Source organism: Tenrec ecaudatus, chromosome 15 (genome assembly GCF_050624435.1).
Source record: "Tenrec ecaudatus isolate mTenEca1 chromosome 15, mTenEca1.hap1, whole genome shotgun sequence".
In the NCBI taxonomy this organism is placed as follows: Eukaryota; Metazoa; Chordata; class Mammalia; order Afrosoricida; family Tenrecidae; genus Tenrec; species Tenrec ecaudatus.
This window is the reverse complement of record NC_134544.1, coordinates 51,662,470-51,688,741: the sequence shown is the minus strand read 5'-3', so window position 1 is coordinate 51,688,741 and position 26,272 is coordinate 51,662,470. Positions and strand designations below refer to the sequence as shown.

General features: G+C 41.6%; 1 protein-coding gene across 5 annotated transcripts in view; it reads right to left on the bottom strand.

Annotated features, from left to right (window-relative positions):
• ZNF521 (zinc finger protein 521) overlaps positions 1 to 26,272 on the bottom strand; it is a 312,892-nt gene that overhangs the window by 129,945 nt on the left and 156,675 nt on the right. For 3 of the 5 annotated variants that reach the window (XM_075532588.1, XM_075532584.1, XM_075532586.1), the window contains one exon: positions 6,589 to 6,673. In XM_075532588.1, coding sequence (XP_075388703.1) covers positions 6,589 to 6,673 — 85 coding nt within the window. The remainder of the gene's footprint in view (positions 1 to 6,588; positions 6,674 to 26,272) is intronic. The other 2 variants (XM_075532585.1, XM_075532587.1) reach the window with 1 other exon arrangement.

The following is a 26,272-nucleotide window of genomic DNA, read 5'->3' as shown; positions in this document are numbered from 1 at the left end:
TAGGGCAAGCCAAAGGTGAGGACAGAATGAGCCAGAAGGTCTGCCTTGTACAGCAGCCAGTCACAGGACCCTAGCTGGCCATCTGCACAGCCTGTCATCTTAGGGCTGCGTACAGAGCCTGGGAAGAAGGCTGCCCTCCCCGCTCTTTCTGCTTGAGGAGAGCATCCTTCTGAGTCACCAACACGGACCTTCAGTCCGTCTGTACTCAGCCAGAGTCCTCAGCCTCAAAGAAAAGGCACAGGACCAGCAGCGGCAAAGGCACTTTCCTTGGGGCTTGTCAATGGCAGACTACATTAACTGCTGGTATTTTCGAAGCGAGTCATTCGAAGCGGCTAGGCCTAGACAAAAACACCAAACAAGGGCAAACACCCTGCGTTGCCTTTTAATAGCAGGCCCTGGAATGAAGAGGACCCACGGTTTTCCTGCAGAAAGTGCTGTGAGAAACGAGAGCTGGAAAGCGGGCCGACTTGAGAACTACGCCTCTTTCCAAAAGCTTGTAACTCACGAGTCTGGTCTTCTCTTTGACTTTCCTTTTCGCCGTCTGCGTTTTCGGAAGGCTGGGGTCACACATTCCAGGGCCCCCTCTCTGCGCTTGGTGAGCAAGGTCCTGGAAGCCTGCCCTTGCTGCACACTTCTTAAATTTCTGTTAAATGGCGCAGATAATTAAGCCCTCTTCATATTTACAGTCGGCTTCATTGGCACCGCGGATTCTGTTTTCAGTTACTGTCCGCAAATCCCCTCTCTGAACCATTGCATGCGAAGCAATAACACTTCATTTTACATAAGTTTTATCTGATGTCCCCACACAGAGCTTCCAGCTGCCTAGCAAACGCGCCGTTCTCAAACCGAGGCCGACCAGGCCACGGGCCCCATCCGGAGATCGAGAAGGCACCTTGCTGTCTCTGGCAAGCTTTCCCTGCTAGGCCTGCGAGCAGCGCGCCACACCACACACAACTTAAAATCATCTGATTATTAGAATTTGTGGCCCACATTCCATTTTATCCTTTATTCAATCTATCCCCAGACCGCACATTTTGCTTAAATGTTTTGGCTGGTTTACAAATCATGCCGCCATCTGCACAGTAGGTGTGGCACCAATTTTTTTTTTTTGACAAAAGTTAGGTTCCACACAAAGATAAAAGTCATTTGAAATGCTTTGGTGTTTGTTATTCTGCCTGGTTCGCTTGGACCAACTCTAAGAAATAAATAGAATTATCTGTGTAAATCGATGAACATCTATGAAAAACAACACCCAGCAGAACGCAGCGCTTGCTCCATTACCTACGGTAATATCATGACAGCTGAGGAGAGATGACCTGGCCCACTTCTCCTCTCTCCTGTACAGATGGCTATTAAAGAGAAAGTATCCCTTTTGTATGGTCCATGTAGAAACCCTTTATGGGCTTTCCAAATAGGCCAGCATTGCCCACATGAGGGTCGCTTTCTGTTACCATTAAGCTGCCCAGATTTCATCTTTTTAAATCCAGCTCTTGAAATAAGCCAGGATATCGCATCAGATTTCACACCAAATGCTTAGTTCTTAAATCTCTGGGTTTTGTAAGCAATCAAATGAAGATTCCCTACTCCCCAACCAAAAAATAAAATCAAAAAGATTCCATAGGTTTATTTAGAATGAATGTAAATCTAAGCTCCAGAACCTTAATGGTTTTGAGCTTCTTTGGGTAGCATGGAGATAGATAGATGGATCACACATACACGGATTATTGTATATTCATTTCCATTCCTTTCTGTGAACTAATGACCAGTGGTAAAAAGAGTTTAAAGCACTGAATGGTCCATCATCTTCACATATAGAGATCTAGATCTTCGAACATTCCCCCTTAAGACACAAAGTTCAAAACCTCAAACCTATAAACCTCAAAATGCCATTCTTAGTCCTTTCTGAAGTAAGGGCGCTCTGGCTAAAATGCTTCAGAGGTGATTCTGAATGCCACACAGCTCTAATGAAGATCAATCTGAGCGCACACCATCCACTAAAGACACCAAAGGACAAGAGTGTCATTGGTGACCTTGAGCATCCAACATAGGGTAGAATGTATGAATACCACTTGCCACAAGAGCTGGCCCAAATCCCACCATCCTGTGCACAGCTGAGTTATGCTGTCTGTCATGACATCAGGGTTGTATATCATGTCTAGGATAACACGCAGTGGACTTACATGTCCACATGGATTATAGGATAGTTAGGCATTTTTAAAGGTCTTTGTAGAATTGAAATGGATTTGAAAAATAGCAAAGATCGTTGGTGCTTTCCTATTAGCTGACATGTAGAATGCCAAATTCCAGTTCTCTGAGAGAACTATCTGCCCCTAGCCCCCACCAAATACTGTATGTATGTATGTATCACCCTAGATTGGTCCAGAACAGGGCTGTTAGTGTTTTTTTCTGGATTTTCCTATTTTTCCATAAAGCGGGAATCCCTTCCAGTTAAGATCCAGTTATAAAATCCATATAGCAAGGATTATTCTGATCCGGTGAAAACATGAACTTATTTACTCAAACTTATTAAATAACCAATCCTACACAGATCTTAAAAATAACTCTTAAGCAACTTGTTTGTCTCCATTCCCCTCCTTATTCTCCATCCAAGTACTGTGAAAGGGTAGCTGGCAATGGCCAAGGCTATACCCTGACCACTTGTCCTCCAAAGTCCCTGAATGCAGCAGCAAATTCCAAGGATAATGGTATTTCTCCCCTTTGATCATTTCTTTGTCAAGCTGACTGGCCTTCGACGGAAAATGTACTGCTGGTTGTCTACCATCAGCCGCTCGCAATTTGCTCACTATGTTTCATGAGACAGTTGTTTGTGGCTGTTTGGAACACATTTGTCTCTTTGGGGATTTATGCGCTAGCTGCAATGCCAACCTCTGTAGTGATCAAAATTCCTTTCTAACTAAAATAGATAATTAGAGGCTGGTAATTATTGGTCAAGAATTATCAGAGTGAAAAAATTAAGCTTCTCATAAATAGTTCTTGGCAATGTGATCTCTATATATTTTCTCATGCCTAACAGCCCTGTATCCTGAGCCCCCACAAATGTAGTCTGCTGCTGTTGAGCCTCGTAATTTCATATGAGGCAATGCCTTCACTGGTACCACATCCTCTGCTTTCGTTTCTTTTTGTGTTAATCCACACCAAATAATAGTAAGAACAGCCGAAGCCGTAGTAGTCTCAAAGAGGAAAATTGCAATAAACATTTACGCTGCTGATAGGATGAGAAGGTTTCATCGTCATTTAGGGGTGATGTAGTAGACAATGACTCCTTTCGGTGGTCTCAGGTCAAAAGCCAACATAAACTATGTGAACTTGACAAAGGAAGAGACGCAAAACGGTTTCTCGTCTGCACAGGTTTTAAAAGAGGGGAAATCTTTTCCCCAGGAAGGCTGTTAAAATGTTTTGGAGCTCCTGTCTTTGCATGTGCTCAAAGAAACCCTCAACAGTTCCTGGTTTGGTTTCTGACCGAAATGGTGTCAGAGGCTGGGAGAGTGGGGGGTGTTCTTTTTCTTCCTTAAGAGATATAAGCCAGACCGCCAGTGCAGTTTTTACTCAGCCATTGTCCCTGCCACTCAGAGCATGCAGCCACACCTAGCTGCAAACCAGCACTCCAGCCGAGCGTCTCGGCTCTGTTCCTGGTAGACACAGCCATGCTTTTCCTTTCCCCAAGCTCCTCGGCCAGTGGCCCGCAAGCAGCACATCCAGGAAGAAGCTGGAGGTTGGTTGACATTGAAATTGCATTAAGACGTGTGTGTGTGAGTGTGTGTGTGTGTGTGTGTGTGTGTGTGTGTGTGTGTCTGACTGTCATAGGAGCCAATTCAAACGCCTTACTTGGAGAAGGAATTTGGAGTTACAGCTACGGGGTCATCTGCAGATTTTGTTTTCCATCGGATGACATCATAATTCATCCTCTATACTGATTGAAATATAATCCCAAATCTGTAAAAACACTCTCTCCCTCTGATGAAGAAGAGTAAGAGGCTTTGCAGATTGGCCCTAGTCCTTCTACTCTGCAAAATATCTACTTGAGATTATTGTTAATTTTTTTTTAGACCAAGCACACACACAGAAACACCCACCTAAAACTACCTCCCCTCACTGGGGGTAGCTCAGTCTGCAGAATACTGCTGCCTGCCTCATCTGAAAGACGAAACGCCACACTGGGGTTTTCAAAAAGGATACCTTAGCCCTTGTGACACCGGCCTGTGAGGATTTGTCTGGATATTAACAACATGAAGAGAGTTTAAGGACTTGGCTGCCTGGTCAACAGATAGAACAATTAAATGGATGCTATTCATTTGTAAGGCCTCAAGTGCAAGAGAATCACATATTTTATTATTAAAAATAGCATGAATATTAAATAACTAGGCCCTCAGTGAAAAGGAATATAGAATTTGCTTCTCTGATGGAAGGTGAATTGTTAAATGCTTGGCTCCCAAGAGGAGGTGAGTGTCGTATTAATCCACGGTAAGGTAGAGGGTAACACGCCTTGGGAAAGCACTAATGATGTAAGGAATATAAAATAAATACAAAGAAAATAGGGAGAACACCATGTTATGAAGCGGGGCCAGGAAAAGCCAAGGGTGGTTAAGGACAAACTGAGATGAACATGGGCACAATCAAAAGGGTCCTCTGCTGATCCATCTTCAACTCCGATCCCACTATATGGCCTGAACATGGCAAGGAGAAATACGTCCCGTTTGTGCATCTGAATACATGGGTACATATTTAGTCGGGGTAAATAAGCAATCAGGAGCCAAAGATCATTTTACCTAGAATAGAACTCATCAAAAGCATGACCCCAGAATGCTTCATTAAAATTTCCACAAGCTGCCGCTTTCCAGGAAATGCCTGCTTTCAAGCCCACGTTAACGTGCAGCACGAAGCAGCATCACGAATAACTGCCACCACGGAACTCAAGAAATCAAGAGATAGGAAATATTAGCGTGACTCATTTTTCCCAGCTCCCTCCCTCCCCGGCCAAACAAAAGTTTTACAAGATTCTGGAGGGCATTTTTCCTAAGGGATACCAAACCAAAGAAATTGCGGGGGTCAGAGCTGGGGACATCACTGGAAAAACTTACATGTGGTTCTTTTCTTCTAAACACTCAGAAAAACTGTCAGCGTAATTCTGTCGCGTGTAAGTGTATACAGTTCAATGCAACCATATTACTACTGAAATCGGGGGGGTAGGGGTACTAGCGATAAAGTGATCGATATTTAGGCTGTGATTCACAGGGTCTGTTTTTCACTAATAAGCATTCAGTCTTTAAGGAGCAATAATCCTCCTAAAGATCCATCATTTAAAAACTAAAGCAAATCCATAAAAAAACAATCCTTTTCCCAACATGCTTTTGGATTTATCTTCACTCATTTATACAACAGTATTCAGAGTTCTGCGGTTGTGAATTTTCAGGCGCAGCCATGAGAACTGAGCACAGGTCTTCTATTGGACATTCTTGGAACAGGTCCTATCCGTGAATAACGCCCCCCGCTTCCTCTTGAAAACCAGCTCATGGTTTGAAACGTCAGTCAGGTTTTCCTTCCTGCCTTACAGAGTAATAGGAGTCCATGAGGCGAACGGGACCTTGTTTCATATATCACAATTATTTATAGAACGACAGAATACTATGGGAGGAGAATAAAAGGCTTTCACAGTATAAAAACACAAATGAGCAACAAAAACAGTACAATGCAATAGCAATTGTCATTTGACTAGTAGATAAAAGATCTGCTTGATAAAGTTTAATTGGCTGGTAAAATTCGTAGTGTTATTACTAAAGCGCTTATCAAATTAAAAACAAAGGCGGTAACCCCGGAGGAGTTTCAGGGATAATAAGACCATATAAATAAGTGAAATTTTTATCTCTGGGTTCTAGTCAATATGGTAACTGAAAAATTTCACCCCATCCCCCACCCCCCAAAAAAAAACCCCACTCGCCTAGTGTGGATTCAGAGATCTCCAACCAAGTCGTCTTTTTAATAGGATGCCGGTAAAACTTGGTGGGTAATAACAACAAAAATTACTTAATTCTGTACATGATCTTTATGATCATGACTTTTTTCTAGGTGGTTGAAACCATACATCTGAAACTATTTTTCTGGCAATTTAAATTATTTATGCTTCCCCATCACACACACAAAAAGATTCAACCACTTTAGATTTGGAAACAAAGATGCTTAAGCAACACACAGCAGTGCCATTACCATAATAACTTCTGAAATTAAAACCTGTCTAAAACTCTATGGAAAGCTAACATCCAGTTCATTAACCATTCCTGTTAGTTTTCAATAATGCAAAAATGATTAGAAGTTTAATTTGTTAATCACCTGTGTTTTGACTGGCAGTAGATATATAATTCTCTGCAGAAGTCTAAACTAGCCCTTGCAGAAAATAAAATGTGCTAATGCCTTATTAGGCCTAATAATAGGAATTAAAAAAAATCAATCATGCCTAGGTAAACCATGGATGGCTGAACAATTAATTCCTCTTTAATTCTGTTTAATTATATAGTCATAGATGAACACAAGTAGGAGAAAAATCTATCTTTAATAAGGCCGAGTGTCACTCACCAATCATGTGGTTTGCAACGTGCACCTGAATATCCCATTCATTGTAGAAAACCATCTGACACTTGATACACTGGTAGGTCTTCTTCTGAGAAAATAAGTACAGACAGAGTTACTTAGACACAGCACATTTGACTGCTGTTTTGTGAACCCGCAAACCCTCCTTTTACCATGTTTCTGAGAGTTGGCTTGTCTTAGGCTACTATCCAACTAAGCTACTGTGGGGTCCTGGGGCACCGGTCCGTGAGCTCCTTCCTATTAAAGCTGCTGCTGCTTGATCCTAACACCACCATTTTAATTACAAAACATTTAGAAGAAACCAAGACACATAATTGAGGCCCCCTGAGACCGTTTTAAAGATTCCTAACCTCAAAAAGAGAAATGAGCATTATAAAAAAAATCCATTAACACATGGCTAAGTTTCGAAACAGGATCCCTTTGAATCAGTCGCCCAGTAAATGATAAGATCCAATGTAGTGGCAATTGGTGCTTACCCTTTAATGTGACATGAATTTGTCTTTACTTTGAAAGGGCCGAACGAACCCTTATTCTTAATTCATCATAGCCAGCTTCACTTGTGGTACATGCAGCTTTTAAATCACAAGGAAGACTTCAAAAGCCCTTTCTTGCAGGAAAATGAGCACTGGATGCACCTGTTCCAATGTACCTGCAAGTATGACTGAACTGCACATCTAGGTAGGGGTCTCATTCCTAACAAGGCATCGGCCTGTGCCTGCCTTCTACCAAACAACTGTGGTGATGTTTTTGGACAGCCATAAGTGAAGTGACTAGGAAGTGAAGGTTTTAGGGAGAGTGAGCTGAGAGATGCACAGGTAATCATTTGGGGCTGAATTCTAAAATTTAGGGGATGTTTCTAAAGCTGTTGATCGTATTTAAACATGCATATTTCCCATGAAAATAATATCATAAGGAACATTTGTAGAGTCTCTTAATCAGTTCACTCAACAGTTCTGTGAAGTGGATTGGACAGGACTTATAATTATTATATCCCAAATTAAGAAACAACAACTGAGACCCAAGGAACTGGAAAGATCGGTCTGATGTATACGTGGCCAACAGCTGTGAAGATAGAAGATCTTACTTCATTCTAAACGCCAGGCTCACATAATAAAAAAGGCTTCCTTATTTCTCCAGCTCTTTATTGTGTCCCCCATATGGCTCAGTACATAACCTCCTATTAAGCCTCTCCCCAGCCCCCACCAACACACAAGACAGACAAACTCCTCTACGGTGAAACTTGTAATATAGCATTAGACACCACCTTCTTCTTAGAAAACACAATAAGCTGTTATGAAGTGATCCATTTGGAAAACTTCCCCAATGTGAGAAAAATGACATTTGTAGAATCCCATACGTGACATTTCGATGAATGCGTTCTTGTAGAATTAATTGTCTTCTTGTTGATAGCCTTGCAAGAAGATGGTAGGAAGTACCAGTCTATAAATTACGATGCCTGAGGAGAGGCTCAAGTTCTTGTGGAACTTAAGAAAATCAGGGTTCAAGACACAAACATTTGGATTTATTTCATCGGAGATTGAAATGACAAGTGCCCTTAATAGAAAATGTTTCTAGTGATTGAAATTTAACTCGGTGTTCTTTCTTTGCTGCAGCCGTATCCCCGTCACCCACAGAAGCACAGGAGTATTTCCGACAGAAGCTGCTGCCTAAACAATCTGGCAGGCTTTGTACATTAGGCATATTGTGCACTGAGTGTGCTGAATCTAAATCTAACACAGACTGGAACAACCCTGACAATCACCACGGAAGATTTACTACCCTGCGCTGTTTACAAGATGCTTTTGATGGTGACAGAGAGCAACATGTGTTGTGTAAATAACATCTATCCCCCCCTTTTTTTAAACAATATTTCCCTTTAGAACTAGTTAGAAAATATTTCTTACTCCCAGACGACCTACATTATATATTGTTTATTAGCATACTTCTAGCATTCTTCCTGATATGTGACCATGCTGACAAACAAAGAAGCATAAACGTAACGGCTCGTCTTTTCTCTTGTTAGCACAGTAAAACAGACAGTGTGTCGGAACTGTCTCCAAAAATGATGACTGATGAATATGTTGACAGAATACACGAGGACGCCCCCCCCCACACCCTCCCTATAAGAGTAAAGAATAAAATCACTTGGCAAGCTCCAAAAGAAATGAAAACAAAACGAAAACCAGCATTTACTGCTGCCTTCAAAATAAACGGATGCATTCGAAAATCTATGTATTTAAGGTTTTTTGTTTGTTTGTCTTACCATGGAAGGAAGTGCTTTTGTCACTATTGATAATTCAAGTACACATCCTTTCTCCTCTGAAGACAGTATCTAAACTGTGTCTGTTTCGATTATCAGAGCCATGTTATCTAAAAGCTCCTAAATTTATAGCTAGATGAGATAAGAACATAATGTGATCTAAAAAAATGCACCATGGTTTTATAAGATCACAGCTCTATCTTTCTGTTTCCCAAATGCAGAACACTGAAATGCAAATTGGAATGCGTTAAGGTTTTGCTGTTTAAAGTCGTGATAAGAGGTCCATTTTTTACCCTTAATTATAAAACAGCACTTTTTTCAATGGCCCTTAAAAAGCATCAGTCATTATAATTATAGGCTCTTGGCAAGGACTTTGAAAGACCCCAGCCCATCTTTAGACCATCTTTAACCCACGGCCAACACACTACCATTGGGTGGATTCTGACTCTAAGTGACTGTATAGGATGGAATAGAACCTCATGGTTCTGAAGCTTTAAATCTTTACACAAGCAGACAGCCTTATATTTCCCCCCTAAGTGGCTGTGGCATCCTTGAGGTTAGTAGCTCAACACCACTGGTTAGTAGCTTCCACCACTGGGGCTCTTTAGACTAAATTTAAGTATCTGATTCACAAAACTTATTCCTTAGAGGCCACCCCATTTCAGTTCTGTAAGGCTGTGATTATGAAGGGATTCTGTGTCATTTCAGGTCCAGTGGCTATTCTGCTACCATGGTCCTACCTTTCGGCTCTGGCTTTATAAAGAACATCTAGAACCCTTTGTGACAGAATGCCAACCTCTTTTCCAACTGGAACAGTAAAAGAATGCTTTGAAAAACGTGCACCATTCTGGCTCCCTTGATCCAGGATCAGCATTTTCACAGCAGAACCCCGAATGAAGCACAATAGTCCAGGTGTGACCCTGACCCTTGCCATGGACAGCATGACAGGCACCTTTCTGAGGACAATGATGTCGACTCAGACAAAGTCAAGGGGGATCATTTATTTTAATAGCAGATGAAAGGAGAAACAGAACTTCCATTGTTTGGCCCCGAATTGGCCTTTTTTCAACGTGTAAGTTGTCAATTTACTTGAAATGCTAATTTAGCACAATTTTTAAAAGAGACTTTTTTTTTCATTAGCCTTTTTTAATGTGCTACTTGGGAGTGGGATTGTCATTTCCTGATTGTTCTCTTTTGTTTTCTGATACTGATAGATGTATTTATCAGGGATACAACTTTTTCCCAGTACCTCATTATTTTTGATTGATTTTGAGAACAATTTAAATGTGCCTTTTTGACATTCTTGTTTTCAGTTATACTCTGGTTAAGGTACTCAGAGACTTTCAGAAAAGAGCATCTCATAAATAAAAGAAAAATGTTAAAGTAGTTTCATAATGTATAACTTGGGAGGGGGGTAGCTATTCTGATTGACCCCATGCCTTCGATTCAATCTATACCATGTTAGCATTCATAATTCACATTTGGTCTCAACAAATTAAAAACAAAACCGTACTTTGAAGTGTAAACTGCTTCCTTCCTTTTGTAGAAAAGAAAGCACACATCCACACCCACAGCCAATGAAATCTACAGCAATCCTGAAAAGCAGAAGAGCAGTCAGTCCAATTGCCAACATTGATGGTGACTATGAAGTGATGGAGCTCTTCTGGACGCCAGTAATTAAGGAGCATCCTGCTCTATTAAAGATGATGAAGGAACACCCTTCTAAGTAATTAGGGTGACAGCAGAAGAAACAATAGAACTCGAAAGTCACTATTTTTTGGCCAAAATAGTGATGAATTAAGCTTCAGATGAACCCTGGTGGCCCTGTCAGTTAAGTGTTGAACTGCTAACCACAAAGTTGGCAGTTCATATCCATCTGCTGTTCTGTGGGAGGAAGATGAGGCAATCTGCACATTAAAGATGCACAATCTCAAAAGCCCTGTATTGGGACACTAATGACTCAATGACCATCAGCTGTTGGCTTTTTAGGTTTAATACTATTGAGCACTAAGGCATTCTTTCTAGAGTGCCTGCTTTCATCATTTGCTAACCACAAGAGAAAACATGTAGCTTTGTAACAACAGGTTTATCTAGTGGTCCTCACTAACAATGGAACACCTTGGCATCATGTGCCCTGATGAGCTGTAATACAAAGCAATTGGCATCACCAAGGAAGGAGTCTTAGCCACAACAAGCGCCTGAATCTAGCCATGCCTGGAGCTTTCACAGCCCAGGTTCCAAAAATGTAGAGACAGAGGAGTAAGTATGACTGTGGGTGCGGTGGGGGGAATCACACACATTGGAATATTTTCCAACACAATTGGTCTGTTACCATCAAAAGTCAGAGTCATGGGAATGGGGAAAGAGAATAGAAAGAGTACTCTCAGATGAAAGAGATTAGTTAAATTTACGTACTAAATGTCAGGTATGGATTCTGATTTGGGGTGGGAGGTATTTATAAACAGGCTTTTGAGACAGAAGGAATTCTGAGTATCAGCGGGTAATAGAGTGATGGCGGGGATCGGACTGTGTCCTACAGAATTGTTGGGAATCGAACTGCTACAGCTGAGGTTTCTCCTTTCAGTTAGCACAGTGGTTCTCAACCTTCCTAATGCTGCGACCCTTTAACATGTTGTGGGGACCCCCCCCACCCATAAAATTATTTTAGTTGCTACTTCATAACTGTAATTTTGCTACTGTTATGGATCGGGCGACCCCTGTGAAAGGGCTATTCAACCCCCTAAAGGGTCAGGACCCTCAGGTAGAGAACCGTTGTAGCCAAGAGGGTAAGCATGGTACACACAGGGATCCTTGTAGTCCTGTGCACATACAGCAAATGTGGCCAAGGTTGAGGTTTATACTTGTTGCTACGTACCAACCAGTAGGCCCCTGCTCAAAGCAACACTGTGTACAACAGAATGAAACACTGCAGTCCCTGCGCCAACCTCAAAATCATGGCTGTGTCGGAGCCCATTGTTGCAGGCAGTGTGTCAGTCAACTTCATTAAGAGTCTTCCTCTATTTAATTTCCTTGTGTGCAATATTCATGAGATTCTTCATTGATTTCTGCATGTTGTTACACTATCTTTCTTTAGCAGGGACCCAACTATGGATTTCTTCCAGTCAGCTGTCTGGTAGCTAACTTCCCAATGTGCATGTCCAATGTTGCATCTATTGGTTGAACGATCTCAATTGGTAGGCCATCAATTTCTGGACCCTTGTTTTTTATCAAGGTCTTTAGTGCAGCTTACACATCCTCCTGCAATACTATTGACTCCTGATCAGATGCCACCTCAGTGAAATGGTTGAACACTGACCTACTTTTTTTTTTTACTGTGTCTCTATGAATTCCATTCCTTCCATCCTCTTTTGATACTTCCTGTGTTGTTTGATATTTGCCCATGGAATCCCTCAATATTGTAACTCAAACCTTCCATTGTCTTTCAGTTCTTTGACCTTGAGAAACGCCAAGCAACACCTGCTCTTCTCCATGGATATTCTAGCTCCAAGTCCTGGCATCTTTCATGTTAATCTTAGTTTTACTTGGTCTTGACTCCTCATTTGAAATCATTTGTGCAGCTTTTTTTTTTTTTTTTGGTCATCTCTCCCCTTCACTTTAGTTACTCTATGTTTAAGAGCAAGTTTCAAAGACTCTTCTGAAATCCACTTTGATCTTTTCTTTCTTTCTTTCCTGCCTTCTGTTTACTTCATGCATAATGTCCTCAATGTTATCTCCCAATTTATGTTGACTTCGATCATTGGTGTTCAATGCATCAAATATGTTCTTGAGATGGTCTCTAAACTCAGGTGGGATATAGTTAAGGATATACGTAATCTTTCATGAACTTGTTGTAATTGTCCTCCACTTCAAAATGAATTTGTATATGAGCAACTTATAGTCTGTTTCACAGTTGGACCCTGGCCTTGTTTGGCCAATCTATTTCTTTCCACGGAAGTGGTAGATTTGTTTCCTTTGCATTCTACTCAGTGAAGTCCATGTATACAACTGACACTTATGTTGCTGGAAAAAATAGCATGTTCAATGAACAGGTTATCAGTCTTGTGAAATTATATGTGATTTCCAGGATTGCTTTTATCACCAGAGCTGTATTTTCAAACTACAGATCCTTCTTGATTTTAAAACACCATGTTCCAATTGCCAGGAATGCGCCTTGAGTACATGTTTGATCAATTTCAGACTGCAGAAATTGGTAAAGATCTTCAATTTCTTTATCTTTGCCCCTAGTGGTTGGTGCATAATTTGGAATAGTATTGTATTCAAGGATCGTTGTTATAAATGTTTGATATTATCCTAACCCTAACAGGTTTACTTCCATAAAGATCTTGAGATGTCTGACAATTATCATGCTACTTTTTGCAGTGCAATGCATTATGTGCTATGCTTCTTCTACATAGAGTCTTTGTAACTCCCCCCAACTGATTCGGGTGGAAACACACATCTTGGGCGTTATCAATCCTAATGTATAGTCATCATTTTGTCATCCCGTTAGATACAAAATCAGCCACCTCAGAAACAGGAATGGAGAAATCACGACTATCAAGAAAGAAGAGCCAAGAGTAAAGCAAGTCATTTGGACTCTGAGATCCCTGCATTGAGCCTCTTCCACCTAAGAGGGAGTTTTGGTTCTCAAGGAGCTGGAATAGAGGCAGCAGAACCAATAGCCAGAGGGCAAGATTAGCAGTGGGCCCAGGGAGCAAGTAATGGTGAGTGCCTTTGGGCAGCGCGGAAGGAGCTTTGTAACACTAGCTTAAACACAGGCTAAGGACCCGGGAGAAGCACGCCTGTGGGGCAAGTTGAGAAGGGCACTTCAGATAAAATAACTGCATCCTTAACATTTCTGATCCTGTTAACTTCCCTAATAAACCCCATCATTGTGAATATTGTCTGTGAGTACTTTGTGGCCACTGCAACAGATTCGTGACCCCAGCAAAGTAGAAAGTCCTGGGGTGGTATCAGCTTAAGGTAAAGGAGGATGGAGGACAGAGGCATACCTCACCCCTGCCTCGTGGGAATCAACCTCGGGCAGATGTAGAGTTGGATTCCCCTTGCCATTAAAGAACACAGATGAGGCCAGCTATTGGGCCCACAGCATTTCCTCACTATTACCCTTTCAGGTATCATTCCTGACATGGTAAACAATACAACTCTCCAACTTATGATAGCCAGAACCAGTTTACTTCGATACAATCTCTTAACTGAAATGGGCAAATACCTACGATATCGATCTCATGTAGTCATCAGTTTTGCCATCCTCTTAGATACAAAAGGAACCATGCGTTCGACTTTGTTTTTTAATAACTTCCAATTTTCCTAGATTCATATTTTGTACATTCCACATTACAGTTATTTATGGGCGGTCCCAGCTGTTTCTTCTCATTTTGACCCATGCAGTGTCCACAAGTAAAGGCTAGTGAGCACTTTCTTCATCCAGGTCACTGAGGCGGCAGCTCTTCCTCAGTGCCTGACAGCCCAATGGCTCATTTTCTAGCACTTTATCACACCATGTTCTGTTGCTACTCATCAGATTTTCACCGGCCTTTTTTTTCCCCCCCAAAAAATAATGATTCACCCAGTTCTTCTTTCTAGTCTGTCTAAATCTGGAGACTCCACTGGAATTTGGCCACCAGGAATAACCCTGCTGATATCTGAAATGCTGGTGACGTAGCTTCCAGAATCACAGTAACACTGATGTGACCACAATATGACAAACAGTGTTGGATTAAATCTAGGTTGCATTTATAGATATTCATTGTATTGTTGTTTGATTTTTTTGCATATTTGAGTATTTTCACATTTTTAAATTATGGGCTAGATTACTATGGATAGGACAACTAATCATATATACACTTTAATGTTAAACTTAATCTGGTTAACTCCATTCTTCTGTTCATCCATTTTATAAGCTTCAAACCAAATAAAAGTTGCTGTCAGAGTCAATTCTGACTCCCAGTGACCCTGTAGATCAGACTAGAACTTTCCCTCTGAGCTTCCAAGGTTATAAATCTTTATTGGCGCATGCAGCCTCATCTTTCTCTCAAAAATTCCTCGAGGGTTTGAACCTCACACCCTGCAGTTCGTATAACCCACTGTGCCAGGAGGACATACACAGACACAGAACTGTGCTTCGTTACAAGTAGCTTTGCAGACACTTTTAGTTATTTTTGTACATTCTAATATTAAATATCTAATACATAACCTCCGAGAGGTCAAGAACCACAGCTCACAGTTATCTGTATAATGAAGTCAAAATGTCTTACAACGGTGCCATGCCTTTGAGTCTACAAATAATTCTTATGTAAACTACAATCAGCTTGTGAAATTAGAAAAAGGGAGTTTATTGTCTTCAATTACAGATTAGCTAAGTGATTTGTCCAAACCTTGAATCAATACAGCGTCAATATTCTAAATCAGTTCTCTCTTCCCTTGCCCTCTGTTAATCACAGTGGGTTTTAGTGCATTGCATATGCTGATAATTTGTATATAAAGTTCCAATTGTATTTTTTTAGGCATTGGAAAAGGGAATTTTCCTTAGAAAACTGAGTAGGACATCCTTGGAAACGTCAGGGCTGGTTTGAGAATAGCTAATGACAGTGAAAAAACCATGTCCACAACCCTTACACTCCCAGATCTAGAACCCTTGACCAAGATCCCTATGTTAGAACTCACTGGCTTCCCAATGCCTCCTATTAGATCTCAAGGTGTCCCTTTGGCTCTCGACCCTGGGCAGTTGTTTTGCCATTTTCTGTGAACTGCTTATCTGTTGAGCCCCGGGTCACCGAGCCAGAATTGACTCCACGTGTTGGTCCTGCTCAACCCTGGCATAACATTTCAAATCTGAGATCAGATGTCTGCCTACAATTAAGACATCTCTTGCATTTCCCATGTTCTCCATGCACGTCGCTTAACAGTCCTTTTGGTCACACATGAGAAAGTTGTACACGGGGATTGCAAAATACCCATTCCACATGTGCCCAGCAGTCACAGGAGAGAAGTTTAGTGTCCCCTTCCTGTAAATAGTTGCTATTTAGTGGCTTCGTTTTGCTGCGTGACACTGAACAAAGCATTTAATGAGTCTTAGTTTCTTTCTTTGCAAACTAAAAATAATAAAACTTAGATCTGAGGGTTGATGTTTGAAACATGTAAGAGAGTTATAGAAAAGTGCTTAGTATCATGCCTACCATGCAGCATGTCTACATTAAATAGTAACTGCCTTTATGACTCTGGACTTGACAGGTTATTACAGGAGAGGATGAAATACTAGATGGCCCCACTAGCACAACAAAAGGTGTCGTTTGAAGGGTGCTTCTTAGCCATTTAGGTGAAAGTTGAAACCATGAAAATGTTCCCAAACTAGAACTCACTAATTAAGATTTTATGACAATTAACAAAGGTCAAACATGTAAAGATTAAAAAACAGGTTGGTCACAGGATTCGTGTATGAAGGAGGGAGAGTAAAGAGAGGCTCAACCTAGCTGTTCTCAAGGATCATTCTGAACATAAATATATGCATTACAAATGCGATCTGTATCTCAGCCCAGAAGCACCTTTACTTGACATTTTCTTTTATTGGCTAAAAACAAACCCCAACAACAAAACACCCGATATGGTATGGGAGTGAAAGCAATAAGGCTTTTGAGAAATATGCAATACTTTAGACATTATTAATTTAGCCTGATCATTTTCCAAGTTATTCTGATTTAGTGTGAACATAAGCAACTGAACAGAAAGGAAAAAAAATGGGTCCCCGCTCACCCTCACCCCCTCTCATGAAAACTACTGATAATGAAAAGTCTTCCCAATAATCCATAAAAACACAATTACAAATTTTCTACTTTTAGCTCACTGCTGTTAAAAGGCGGGTATCATTGTCCCACAGAAGAGTTCCATACCCTGAGCTGAAGACTGTCTAGCACAGTGGTTCTCCACTTTCCTCATGAGGAGACCCTTTCATACAGTTCCTCATGTTGTGATGACACACACCCCCAACCATAACATTATCTCCTTGCTAATTCATAACTGTGATTTTTGCTACTGTTATGAATCAGGCGACCCCTGTGAAAAGGTCGTTCAACCCCCCTAAGGGGTCGCGACCCACAGGTTGAGAACCACTGCTCTAGCACAACACCCAGAGTATGCTGTGAAGCACACTACCCGAGAGATATTTGCCATGACCCTCAGCCCAAGGAGTGGCAATGTAGGGGAGAAAGAGAATGCACAGGCATTGAACTCTTCATGGCATGTTGCCGAAAAAAAACATGACAACACAGTTTTGGAAAGCGTGAGGGCGCTAGCGCCTGGTGAAGACTGCCTGAACACAGATAGGGACTGATCACCACAGATTAGAATAATTGCAAACAGCTCCCTGGGAGAGGTAAAATGTGACTTGGCCTGAAAATGGAGATAATGAACTTGAGGGCAAACTCGACTTTGGTTATAAAGTCAGGCAAGTTACATGCCAGGCAAGTCAGAGGACTTGATGGAATGAGGAAGGCAATTCAGAAGACAGACATGGTGAAAGAAGGCTGCTTCTGGCCAACTGAAGAGGAGACTCCCAACACCAAATTCAAGGACATCGAATCCATTCCAACTCATAGGGAGCCCCCACACAGGGCAGAACTGGTTTCCCCTTTTGGTTTCCAAGACTCTACCCTGGAGTGCAAAGCCTCATCTTTCTCTCAGCAAAGGAGAGAAGCAACATGAAAATCTAGTAAGGAGGCTCTGGAAAAATACCGTACATACTCATGTATAAGCCAAGTTTTTCAGTGCTGAAAAACTGGGGTTCAGCTTATACACGGGTCAGTGGCATGAATGGATGTCATCTGGTCAAGCCCGACTAACAAAAGGAGGAAATCTCATGAAGCCTGACATAGAGTTCATAGCAAAGTGGGTTCAAGATGCATGGGCAGACATTCCAGAAGACAAGGTGCGACGTGCCTTCCAGAAATGTAGCATAAGTAATGCTATGGATGGCAGTGAAGACTGCGCTTCGTATGAAAATGACAGCAGTGATGGGGATGATGGCGATCTCAGTGAGGACAGCGTCTATGATGACCTCACACCAGCTGAAGCTCTGCATTGGGATACGGATGATGGTGAGGAATCCAGTTTTGAAGGGTTTTAACTCTTTACATTTCAGCTTGGTTGCTGATTGAGCTCAGGGTATCACTGAGCTTAAGGGTATGATTGAGCTTAAGGTATCATTGTTGATACCTTATTGTTTTTGTTGAACCTATTTTCCACTTACTGTACTGGTTTACTAATGTTAAATGACTTGTCCTTTTATTTGTTTTTTATTTAAAATAAATATTTAAATACTTTACCCCACTGATGTCTCAATTTTTAGTAATTTTATTTTCATTTGTTTTGATTATTGAAACTCACCAGTAGCTTCTGCATTTTCCACCCTAGGCTTATACTTGAGTCAATCAGTTTTTCTGGTTTCCCAGGTAATAATTAGGTACCTCGGCTTATACTCAGGTAGGCTTATATTTGAGTGTATAGGGTTAGTTTTGTTTTAAATAACTGGGTCAAATTTTTGCACTTTCATCTTAGAAACATTCTAGACGGGCCAATGTGGAACTAAGAAAGAAAAAAATATTAATTTATCTGAATCTATTTTTACAAATAGTCCAAACCTCCACAAATCATAATTACTACTAATGCTGGACATCAAGGGAGAAAGTTGAACATCCTCCACCCGTTTTCTTGGGATTATCTTTGAGTATTAGTAAAATCATTTAAAATAGAATTAAATTTCCAAATGCTTCAACTGTCAAAAATCAGGAAATTATTCATTTTTCATCAAAATCTCACTAGTATTCATTTAAAAAAAAAACCCAATGTGAAGGATCGAGTCATTTCCAGGAGTTGCACACATAAATCATATCTTACAAACTTTTGCCTTGATGTTCATCAAGAATTGTTTTTCCTAGTTTAAAATGATCTAAAATCAAATTTCTTAAAATATCCCTTTCTATGTGTTTGAAAAGAGCCCTGGTAGCTAAATAGTTAAGTGTTCGATCACAAGAGGTGCATTAAGAGCCCCCAGCCTCCCTCTCCTTGGGCGAAAGCTGTGGAAATCGGCTCAGTAGAAGGGACCACCTTGGAAACACCCAGGACAAGATGTGCTCAGTCTTGTAGGACTGATAGGAGAAGAATCCACCGGATGGCAATATGTTTTAGGTATCTGAACTAAACAGCTAATTAAAAAGTGTATCTGAGAACCTGCACTTTCTCGTGGAAAATGGTTACTCATTCATTCAGCCGATTCATAGTTTGGAATCTCCAAGACACCTAGTTTCTGTCTCCCACTGAAACTCCCTGGATAAGGAATCTACATTGAGATAATCTTGTGGAGCATTCTAAATTTGGTGATGTTGCATTTATTTGTATGCTGTAGCACGGTTACCTCAATCAAATGTTCGATGTTTTCTATAAAATAGACAATCCTTAAGTTTCGTTTGCTGACTGCTCAACAATCCTCCTACACACATCATCTTTATCATAGGGTGCTGCCGAGAATGCATTCATCTCTACCTGAAAACCTTTCTGCCACATCACATAGCAAAAGAAATCAGCGAACTGGACGGGGCTGGAGATAACAACAGAAAGATGAAATTGAAGCTACTGTCAAGGCAAAGCATTCACTCCCGCACCGTGAGGGTGTAGAATGCGCCTCTAATCACTCCTGGCTAGAATAGTATGCTGGCTCCTTATTCTTATATTACCTGTTTTGTTAACTTCTTGTTATCACTCAGGAAAGAAAGGGCATAAGAAGACTGGTAAAAGTGAATGTTTAAATAATAGATCTTTCATAAAAGTAAACCTGAAGGAGTAGGGTTACTGAAAAGGTATGCTGCACGAATAAAAACACCAACAAACCATACAGCTATATCTTAGTTTGAATTACAATCCTCTCAAACATCAGGAGAAAGTGTTCTGAGGCATAAAAGGTACTTTAGAACACATGAAGGATTATTTCCCTAAGTACATCATTTCTGCCCTAAAAGCAAGCTGAAAATGTAGATAGGTTTATTAGTGCAATAGGAGTACTGGACACCATTTAATCATGAGTGGACATAAGTAAATGCCAAAATGGTAACATAGAAGTTGTATGTCAGATCAATCATAGACATTTATTCCAAATTCTCGTACACATCACTACATGTTTTATCAGAATTATGTCAACGAAACGAATCCATCTCCTAAAAGGCAATAAGCTCTTTATGGACAAGGACCTAGCTCTTACCCGTGGCTGTATGCATTACACTGCACACTTTTAATTCTTTACACAGTGAATATATCAACGACTAGACCTATTCACTGTGAAAGAGCAATCTGGGCTCCCCCTCAACTTCTCTTAGAGGAAGGATGCTGTGGAGCCTAGTATTCTCCTTTATTTATATTCTGAATGTATCCTTCCAGCTAGTCTTACTGTCAGAGGAACAGCTCGTATTCTGGCAGTTTTGTCTCTTTCCAACAAACGTACCCACTCCTATTTTGCTACTCCAGTTACGTGTGCCTGGGGCACAGTCCCCGTGACTTTCCCCACTCTCCCCTCACTGACTCCCGCATCAAGTCTCCCCGGGCCCGGCAGCGCTTCTTTGTCTCTTGTGTGGTTTTCAGCCCGGGTGCCTGTCCTCTCTGCTCTACGCCTTCCTTGTAGCAGCTTCCCTACTGGTGCAAGGCAGACCACACTTTCTCACATGCAACTGCTCTACAAACTTCACCTGCTGCATTACGCTTGCTGGCAGTTACACCCACACACCACGTGGGACTTCCCTTTAGTAGTCTGGTGGTTTGTACTCCTAGATGTTTTGTAGAAGGAAGGTGTGTTTCCTTCGTCTATTTTCAAATATGCTGTACAGGTAGGATCTATCTAAACACAGAAGGGTAGAGTTATTTTAAGGCTTTGAAAAAATTGGCATCCATTTGGTTTCTTTCAGCGACTTCATTAGTTACGCTACAGGTACCATCACAAAAATGTTTGATGTCCCATAAAACGAAATCCCACTGCCATCCAGCCACTTGTGGCTCATAGCAGCCCCATAGGGTAGAGCCGCCGAGGTGGGTTTCTGAGACTGGAAAGTTTTCTAAGAGTAGAAAATCCAGGTCTTTCTCCCATGGGGACAGTTGATGGGCGTGAACTGCTGACCTTGTGGTTAGCAGGCCAGGTGCTGTATTGTGGAAGTTTTAGAACAGAAAGGGGCAAGTGAGTTCATTTATGGCAATGTCCTCACTTCAGGCAGAAACTGAGGTGCAGAAAGAAAAAGTGACCTTGCCTGTGACCCTCAGAGCACGGCCAGCACAGCGCGCCATCGACTCCAAGCCGCCATGAACAGACTCAGAGTGATGCGGTTGGTATGGGAGTACAGTCACTGAACAAACAGAATGGCTGACGCTTGCCGCCGCCACCCATCTGTCAGCTCCTCAGACTGTTGGGGCTTTTGTGTTGCTGTGATGCTGGAAGCTATGGCAGGGCTATTTCAAGCATCACCAGCGACACCCAGGGTGAAGCGATTCCAGCAGAGCCGCCATACTGAGAGAAAGAAGCCGAACAATTTCCACCCACTCCTCACTTACAACTGTGCTGGATTCCAAAGACAGGGCATGGTGCAAAAATCAGCACGCGTGCAAAAACTGGAAGATGGTTTTCAGACCACATGTTTGTCCAATATTTACTTAATTCAGAAAGCATAACCATAGAAATAAGAACAGCAGAGGTGTACAGAGGCGCTCACCCCTTTGATGAGCCAGCTATGGATCATAGCTCTGTGGAGGGGGTGGCTTGGAGGAGACAGAACAGGTGAAGCCAGCGATCCCTGTGACTGGAAGACACAAAGCTTTACCACGACATCTTCCTCCTGGGTTTGACCTCAGCACCCTCTGTGAAGTGGCCTCCTGGGCTCCTGTCCACATTTGCCACGTCCAGTTTAGAGGTGGCTCTGCACTACTGGCCTGAGAGTCATGCAGGCTTGGGAGCTCCCTGAAAGGGCATAGGGAGTCTGATCCTGCCCTCAGTCTCAGTGAAGCAGAAGGTGTAAGGTCCGGTTAAGTCCACTTTGTAATGCCATTAAAACTGAAAGCATTTATGCAAACACCCCTCCAATACCCCTTTCTTTCCTCCCTTCCCTCTCTGAGGGAAAAGAAAAGAAAAAACTCTTCTAGGCAGAGCTTTCATAGTACATCTTTTCCCCAGACAGCATCGAGCAACTTGCTCCGAGTTAGTGCACCCAGTGGCATCACCTGGGAAGGTTCTCTTCGGTCATAGTGATTTTTTACATAAAAGCAATTTCTCTCAAACCTTATTTTTTTGTGATGTCTGATTTAAGATAGTGTGCAGCTGTGAAATTTTGTTTCCTGCCTGGGAAAAAGGACACAGAAACTGTTGTGATGCTGAATGCAGCTTACAAGGACAGGCCATGGGAAAAACTCAAAGGTACGACAGTTTTTTTGTGTTTTAAAAGATGATGAAGTGTCTATTGATGACAAATCTTTTTCTGGACATCTGTCAATGTCCTGAACAGACAGTAAATGTCAGTAAAATCCGTGCACTTTTGCTCGAAGACCAACAATGGACCATTGAAGAGATGGGGAGTTGCCTGGACTTGGTTCAGCAAATGTGAATGGATTGATTTGGGAAGGTGACGCTCTCTGTGAAATGTGTGCCGAAGGTTCTGACCAGCAAAAAGAGCGTCAACTGGAAACATGCCGTGCTTTCAAAGAACAGCTCTGAAGCAAGTCAGACTTTTTCTCAAGGTCATGAGACATGGGGCCATTCTTACAACCCCGAAAGCAAACATCAAGCCAGTGGAAGACACCATTGTCACCTCACCCAAAAGAATCTCGTCAAGTGAATTAAAAAATCAAGATGATGCTCATTTGCTTTTTTTTTAAATGTGGGGGGATAATGCATTTGGAGTTAGTTCCATCAAGTCAGATTGTTAATCCAGCTTTCTATTTAGAGCAGTGGTCCCCAACCTTCCTAATGCCGTGACCCTCTAATACAGTTCCTTATGTTGTGGTGACCCCCAACCATAAAATTATTTTTGTTGCTACTTCATAACTGTAATTTTGCTACTGTTATGAATCAGGCAACCCTGTGAAAGGGTCATTCGAACCCCCAAAGGGGTCGTGACCCACAAGTTGAGAACCACTGATTTAGAGGTTCTGAAAAGATTATATAACTGTGCGACTAAAAAGGGCTGATTTGTGGCAAATGGGACTGGTTTTGTCACGGCAGTACCTGCTCACACAGCCATCTCAATATACCAGTTTTGGCAACAAGCAAACAAACCAGCATGCCTCTTGCCCCACACACCTGACCTCACTCCATGGGACTTTTGTTTCTGAGAATGAAGAGGGACATGAAAGGTCAGTGATTTGATCACATAGAAGAGGTGAAGAAAAAACGAGAGGTACTGTCAGCCATCTAACATGAGTTGGAAAAATGTTTCTAAGAATGGAATCGCAGATTTGATGAATGTATTAAAAGCCAGGGAGAGAACTTTGAAGGTGATAAGGTTGTTTTATTTAAAAATGTAAATACATTGCTTTGAAAATCATTCCAGGTTTTTGGGGTACCCCCTTGTTTAGCACATTGGAGCTGCAGGGCGTTTTGCCTCATACGAGCTGAGAATTCAGGATAGAAGCCCACTAGCTTGTTGCTGCCTGTGTGTCCTCCTGGTGGCCATGGCTACAGAAGAGACCAGCCCCAAACAAAAGCTGGCGGTGTCCCCAGTGGCAGGAAGTAGAAAGTGTGGGACAGTGTAGCCCAGTTTCCCAGAGGCCATTCAGAGATGCCTTCTTGAAGAAGCAAACACTGAACAGCCATTATTAGGCAAAATAAATTTATTGGAGGTGTTTTTTGTAACCACAGTCATCCATACGAAATGTCGGATAACAGAAGAGCTGATTGGTCAGGGATTGATGTCCTTCTGAAAATGAGCCAATTAAAACTCAATGGATTGCAACAGAAGATTGTTGGCTATATAGTGCTAGAAGAGGAGCCCCGTGGAGTGGGAGAAAGTACACGACAGTGACCACAACCATGACCTCCAGCTTGCCAATGACCATGGAGACGGCACAGGAGCAGATGCTGTTTTGTGCTATTGTGCATGGATCACCACGATGGAGCCTGAAGGAGAGCAGCTAACACACAGTATCTAGCCAGTTGGCTGTCCATGGTGCTTAGAGCCAGCCGTGGTGTCTACAGGCACGTTGGATGAATTCAACCCTAGCGTCCACTTCTTCACCACCAGCTTGGGCTCTTACCTTCTGCCTTTTGTAAAGTTCTCATTGCTCAGTATCTCAGAGGACTTCAAAGAGTTCCTGGGAAACTGCATTACCCTTCAACTTCAGGTTTTCACAAACAATTTGAAGTCCCCTCATATATTTTTATCATACTAGGTAGTAATGTAATGATGCTGTTGGAATAATCTATTCCTATTAGTCTAAGGTTTCCAACCACTTAAGAACCAATGTCTTATTTCCCGCCTGAGTTCATTTCCAGGATGCTGCCTAAGAGAATTATGTGAAGGAATGTATCAACTATCCTGAAGTGAGCTGGCAAGTGATTTTTATAAGCACATCTGAGAATGTCTTTTCAGAGACATTTATTGCAGACAACCAGATTGCTGCCACTGTACATTACTAGATTCTACATCTTACTCTGTTGTGATCTTCTAGATCCATTCAGATTATCCCAGGCAGGTCGTCAGACTGCAGACTCAAGAAAGTCATATGTCCCGATTACTGACAATATACGTGGCAAAGCAACACATTTTTCATATTAAAAATGCCCAAGAGTACAACCTAGGAAAATACAGAGCTCCGTTCTGGCCTCAGTCCTATTCCATGAGAATAAGAACATTCCTCCATGATACAAAATACTAAGGGGGAAAATGCTCAGAAAAAATGGCAACAGCAACTTCTCCGTTTTGTTTCAAAAATCGACGAAAAACAATTGCCCTGCATTTTCAAATGTTTCCTTTAAGAGTCCTTGGGCTAACTGCACGGTCAGCAGTTCACAAACGCCAACAGCTCTGCAGGAGAAAGACTGGGCTTTCCGCTACAAAGAGTTACAATCTTGGAAGCTCAGCAGGGCAGTCCTGACCTGGTTCACAGGGTCTCCAGGAGTTGGAATTAACAAGATGGCAGTGGGTTTGAGCTGGCAACCACACCAGCCATTTTCTTAAAAGATATTTTGAAACTGCATTGTTGATTATCTTTACTAGCTATCGGAACATATTCCCATTTTTAATCCTTACCAACTCTCCACCATTCTGTGTGAATTGTATTAAAATAATTTATGATCTGAGTCTATCCTTTGCTTATTGTCGGTTCAATTTGTTTTTGCAGTTAAACAGGAAACAACTTTAAGTTTACCTTGTTATAGTATCCCCAGTACTTATGCAGATGTCTGTCACAGCATAAAACTCAGTCACTGTTCAGTAAACTACTTATCAAAGGAATACAGTCATCAAAAAGTAACCTGAACAGTAACACATCTAGTTAGGAAGGTCTGTTTGGGGAGACATTTACTTAGGGATAACAAAATGATATCAATTCATACGAATTATGGTGCGAAGACAAGTACTGTGGTGGTTAGAGTTTGTTGCTAACTGAAAGGTATGTGATTCGAACCTACATCTGCTCTTTGGGGGGAAAAATGAAGTCTTCGGCTTCCCTTAAAGATTACAATCTTGGAAATCCTTATGAAGTGGTTCCGCTCTGTCCTACAGAGTACCTAAGAGTCAAAAATCAACTTGAAGACAGTAGGTTTAGATCCACTTGGTGTGATGCTCAATGTCTGAAATCAAAACAATGTCAGTATCAGGTTTTACAAGGTATAGCTACTCCGCTGAGAGAGATTTCTGCCAGATTTCAGCTGGTATTTGATCATTCAGTTCTGCCCTCCTCCTTTCTGACTCCCTCCTCCTTCCTTCCTCTTGTACCTCTGCTGTGTTTTAAGAGCATCATCTCCTGCATTGTAGTCACCGTTCACACTTACGCATTTTATTTGTGGGCATTTATTTATTGGGGGACTTTATTTTGATTTGGTATTCTTTCTTACTGCCTATGCCAGGTTTATAAATTTCTCAAAACGATGCTTAGCTCTATTTTGAAGTTGAATAAGTTGAATTTTGATTTATCTATTTGGGTTTATTAATGCCATTTTGGTTTCAAAAGCACAGTGCTATCTTTGTTTTGGAAAATCTTTCAACTACATTTTACAGATCACTGTAGTTGTAAGTTTTTATTCTAACAATATAGATTTTATACCTCATTACAAACACTGATCCTCAGAATACAGAATGCTCCTCACTTTTTCCAGACTGTGAGCACTCTATATTTGACCCATACAGAACATTGTGCATTTTAGGCAAA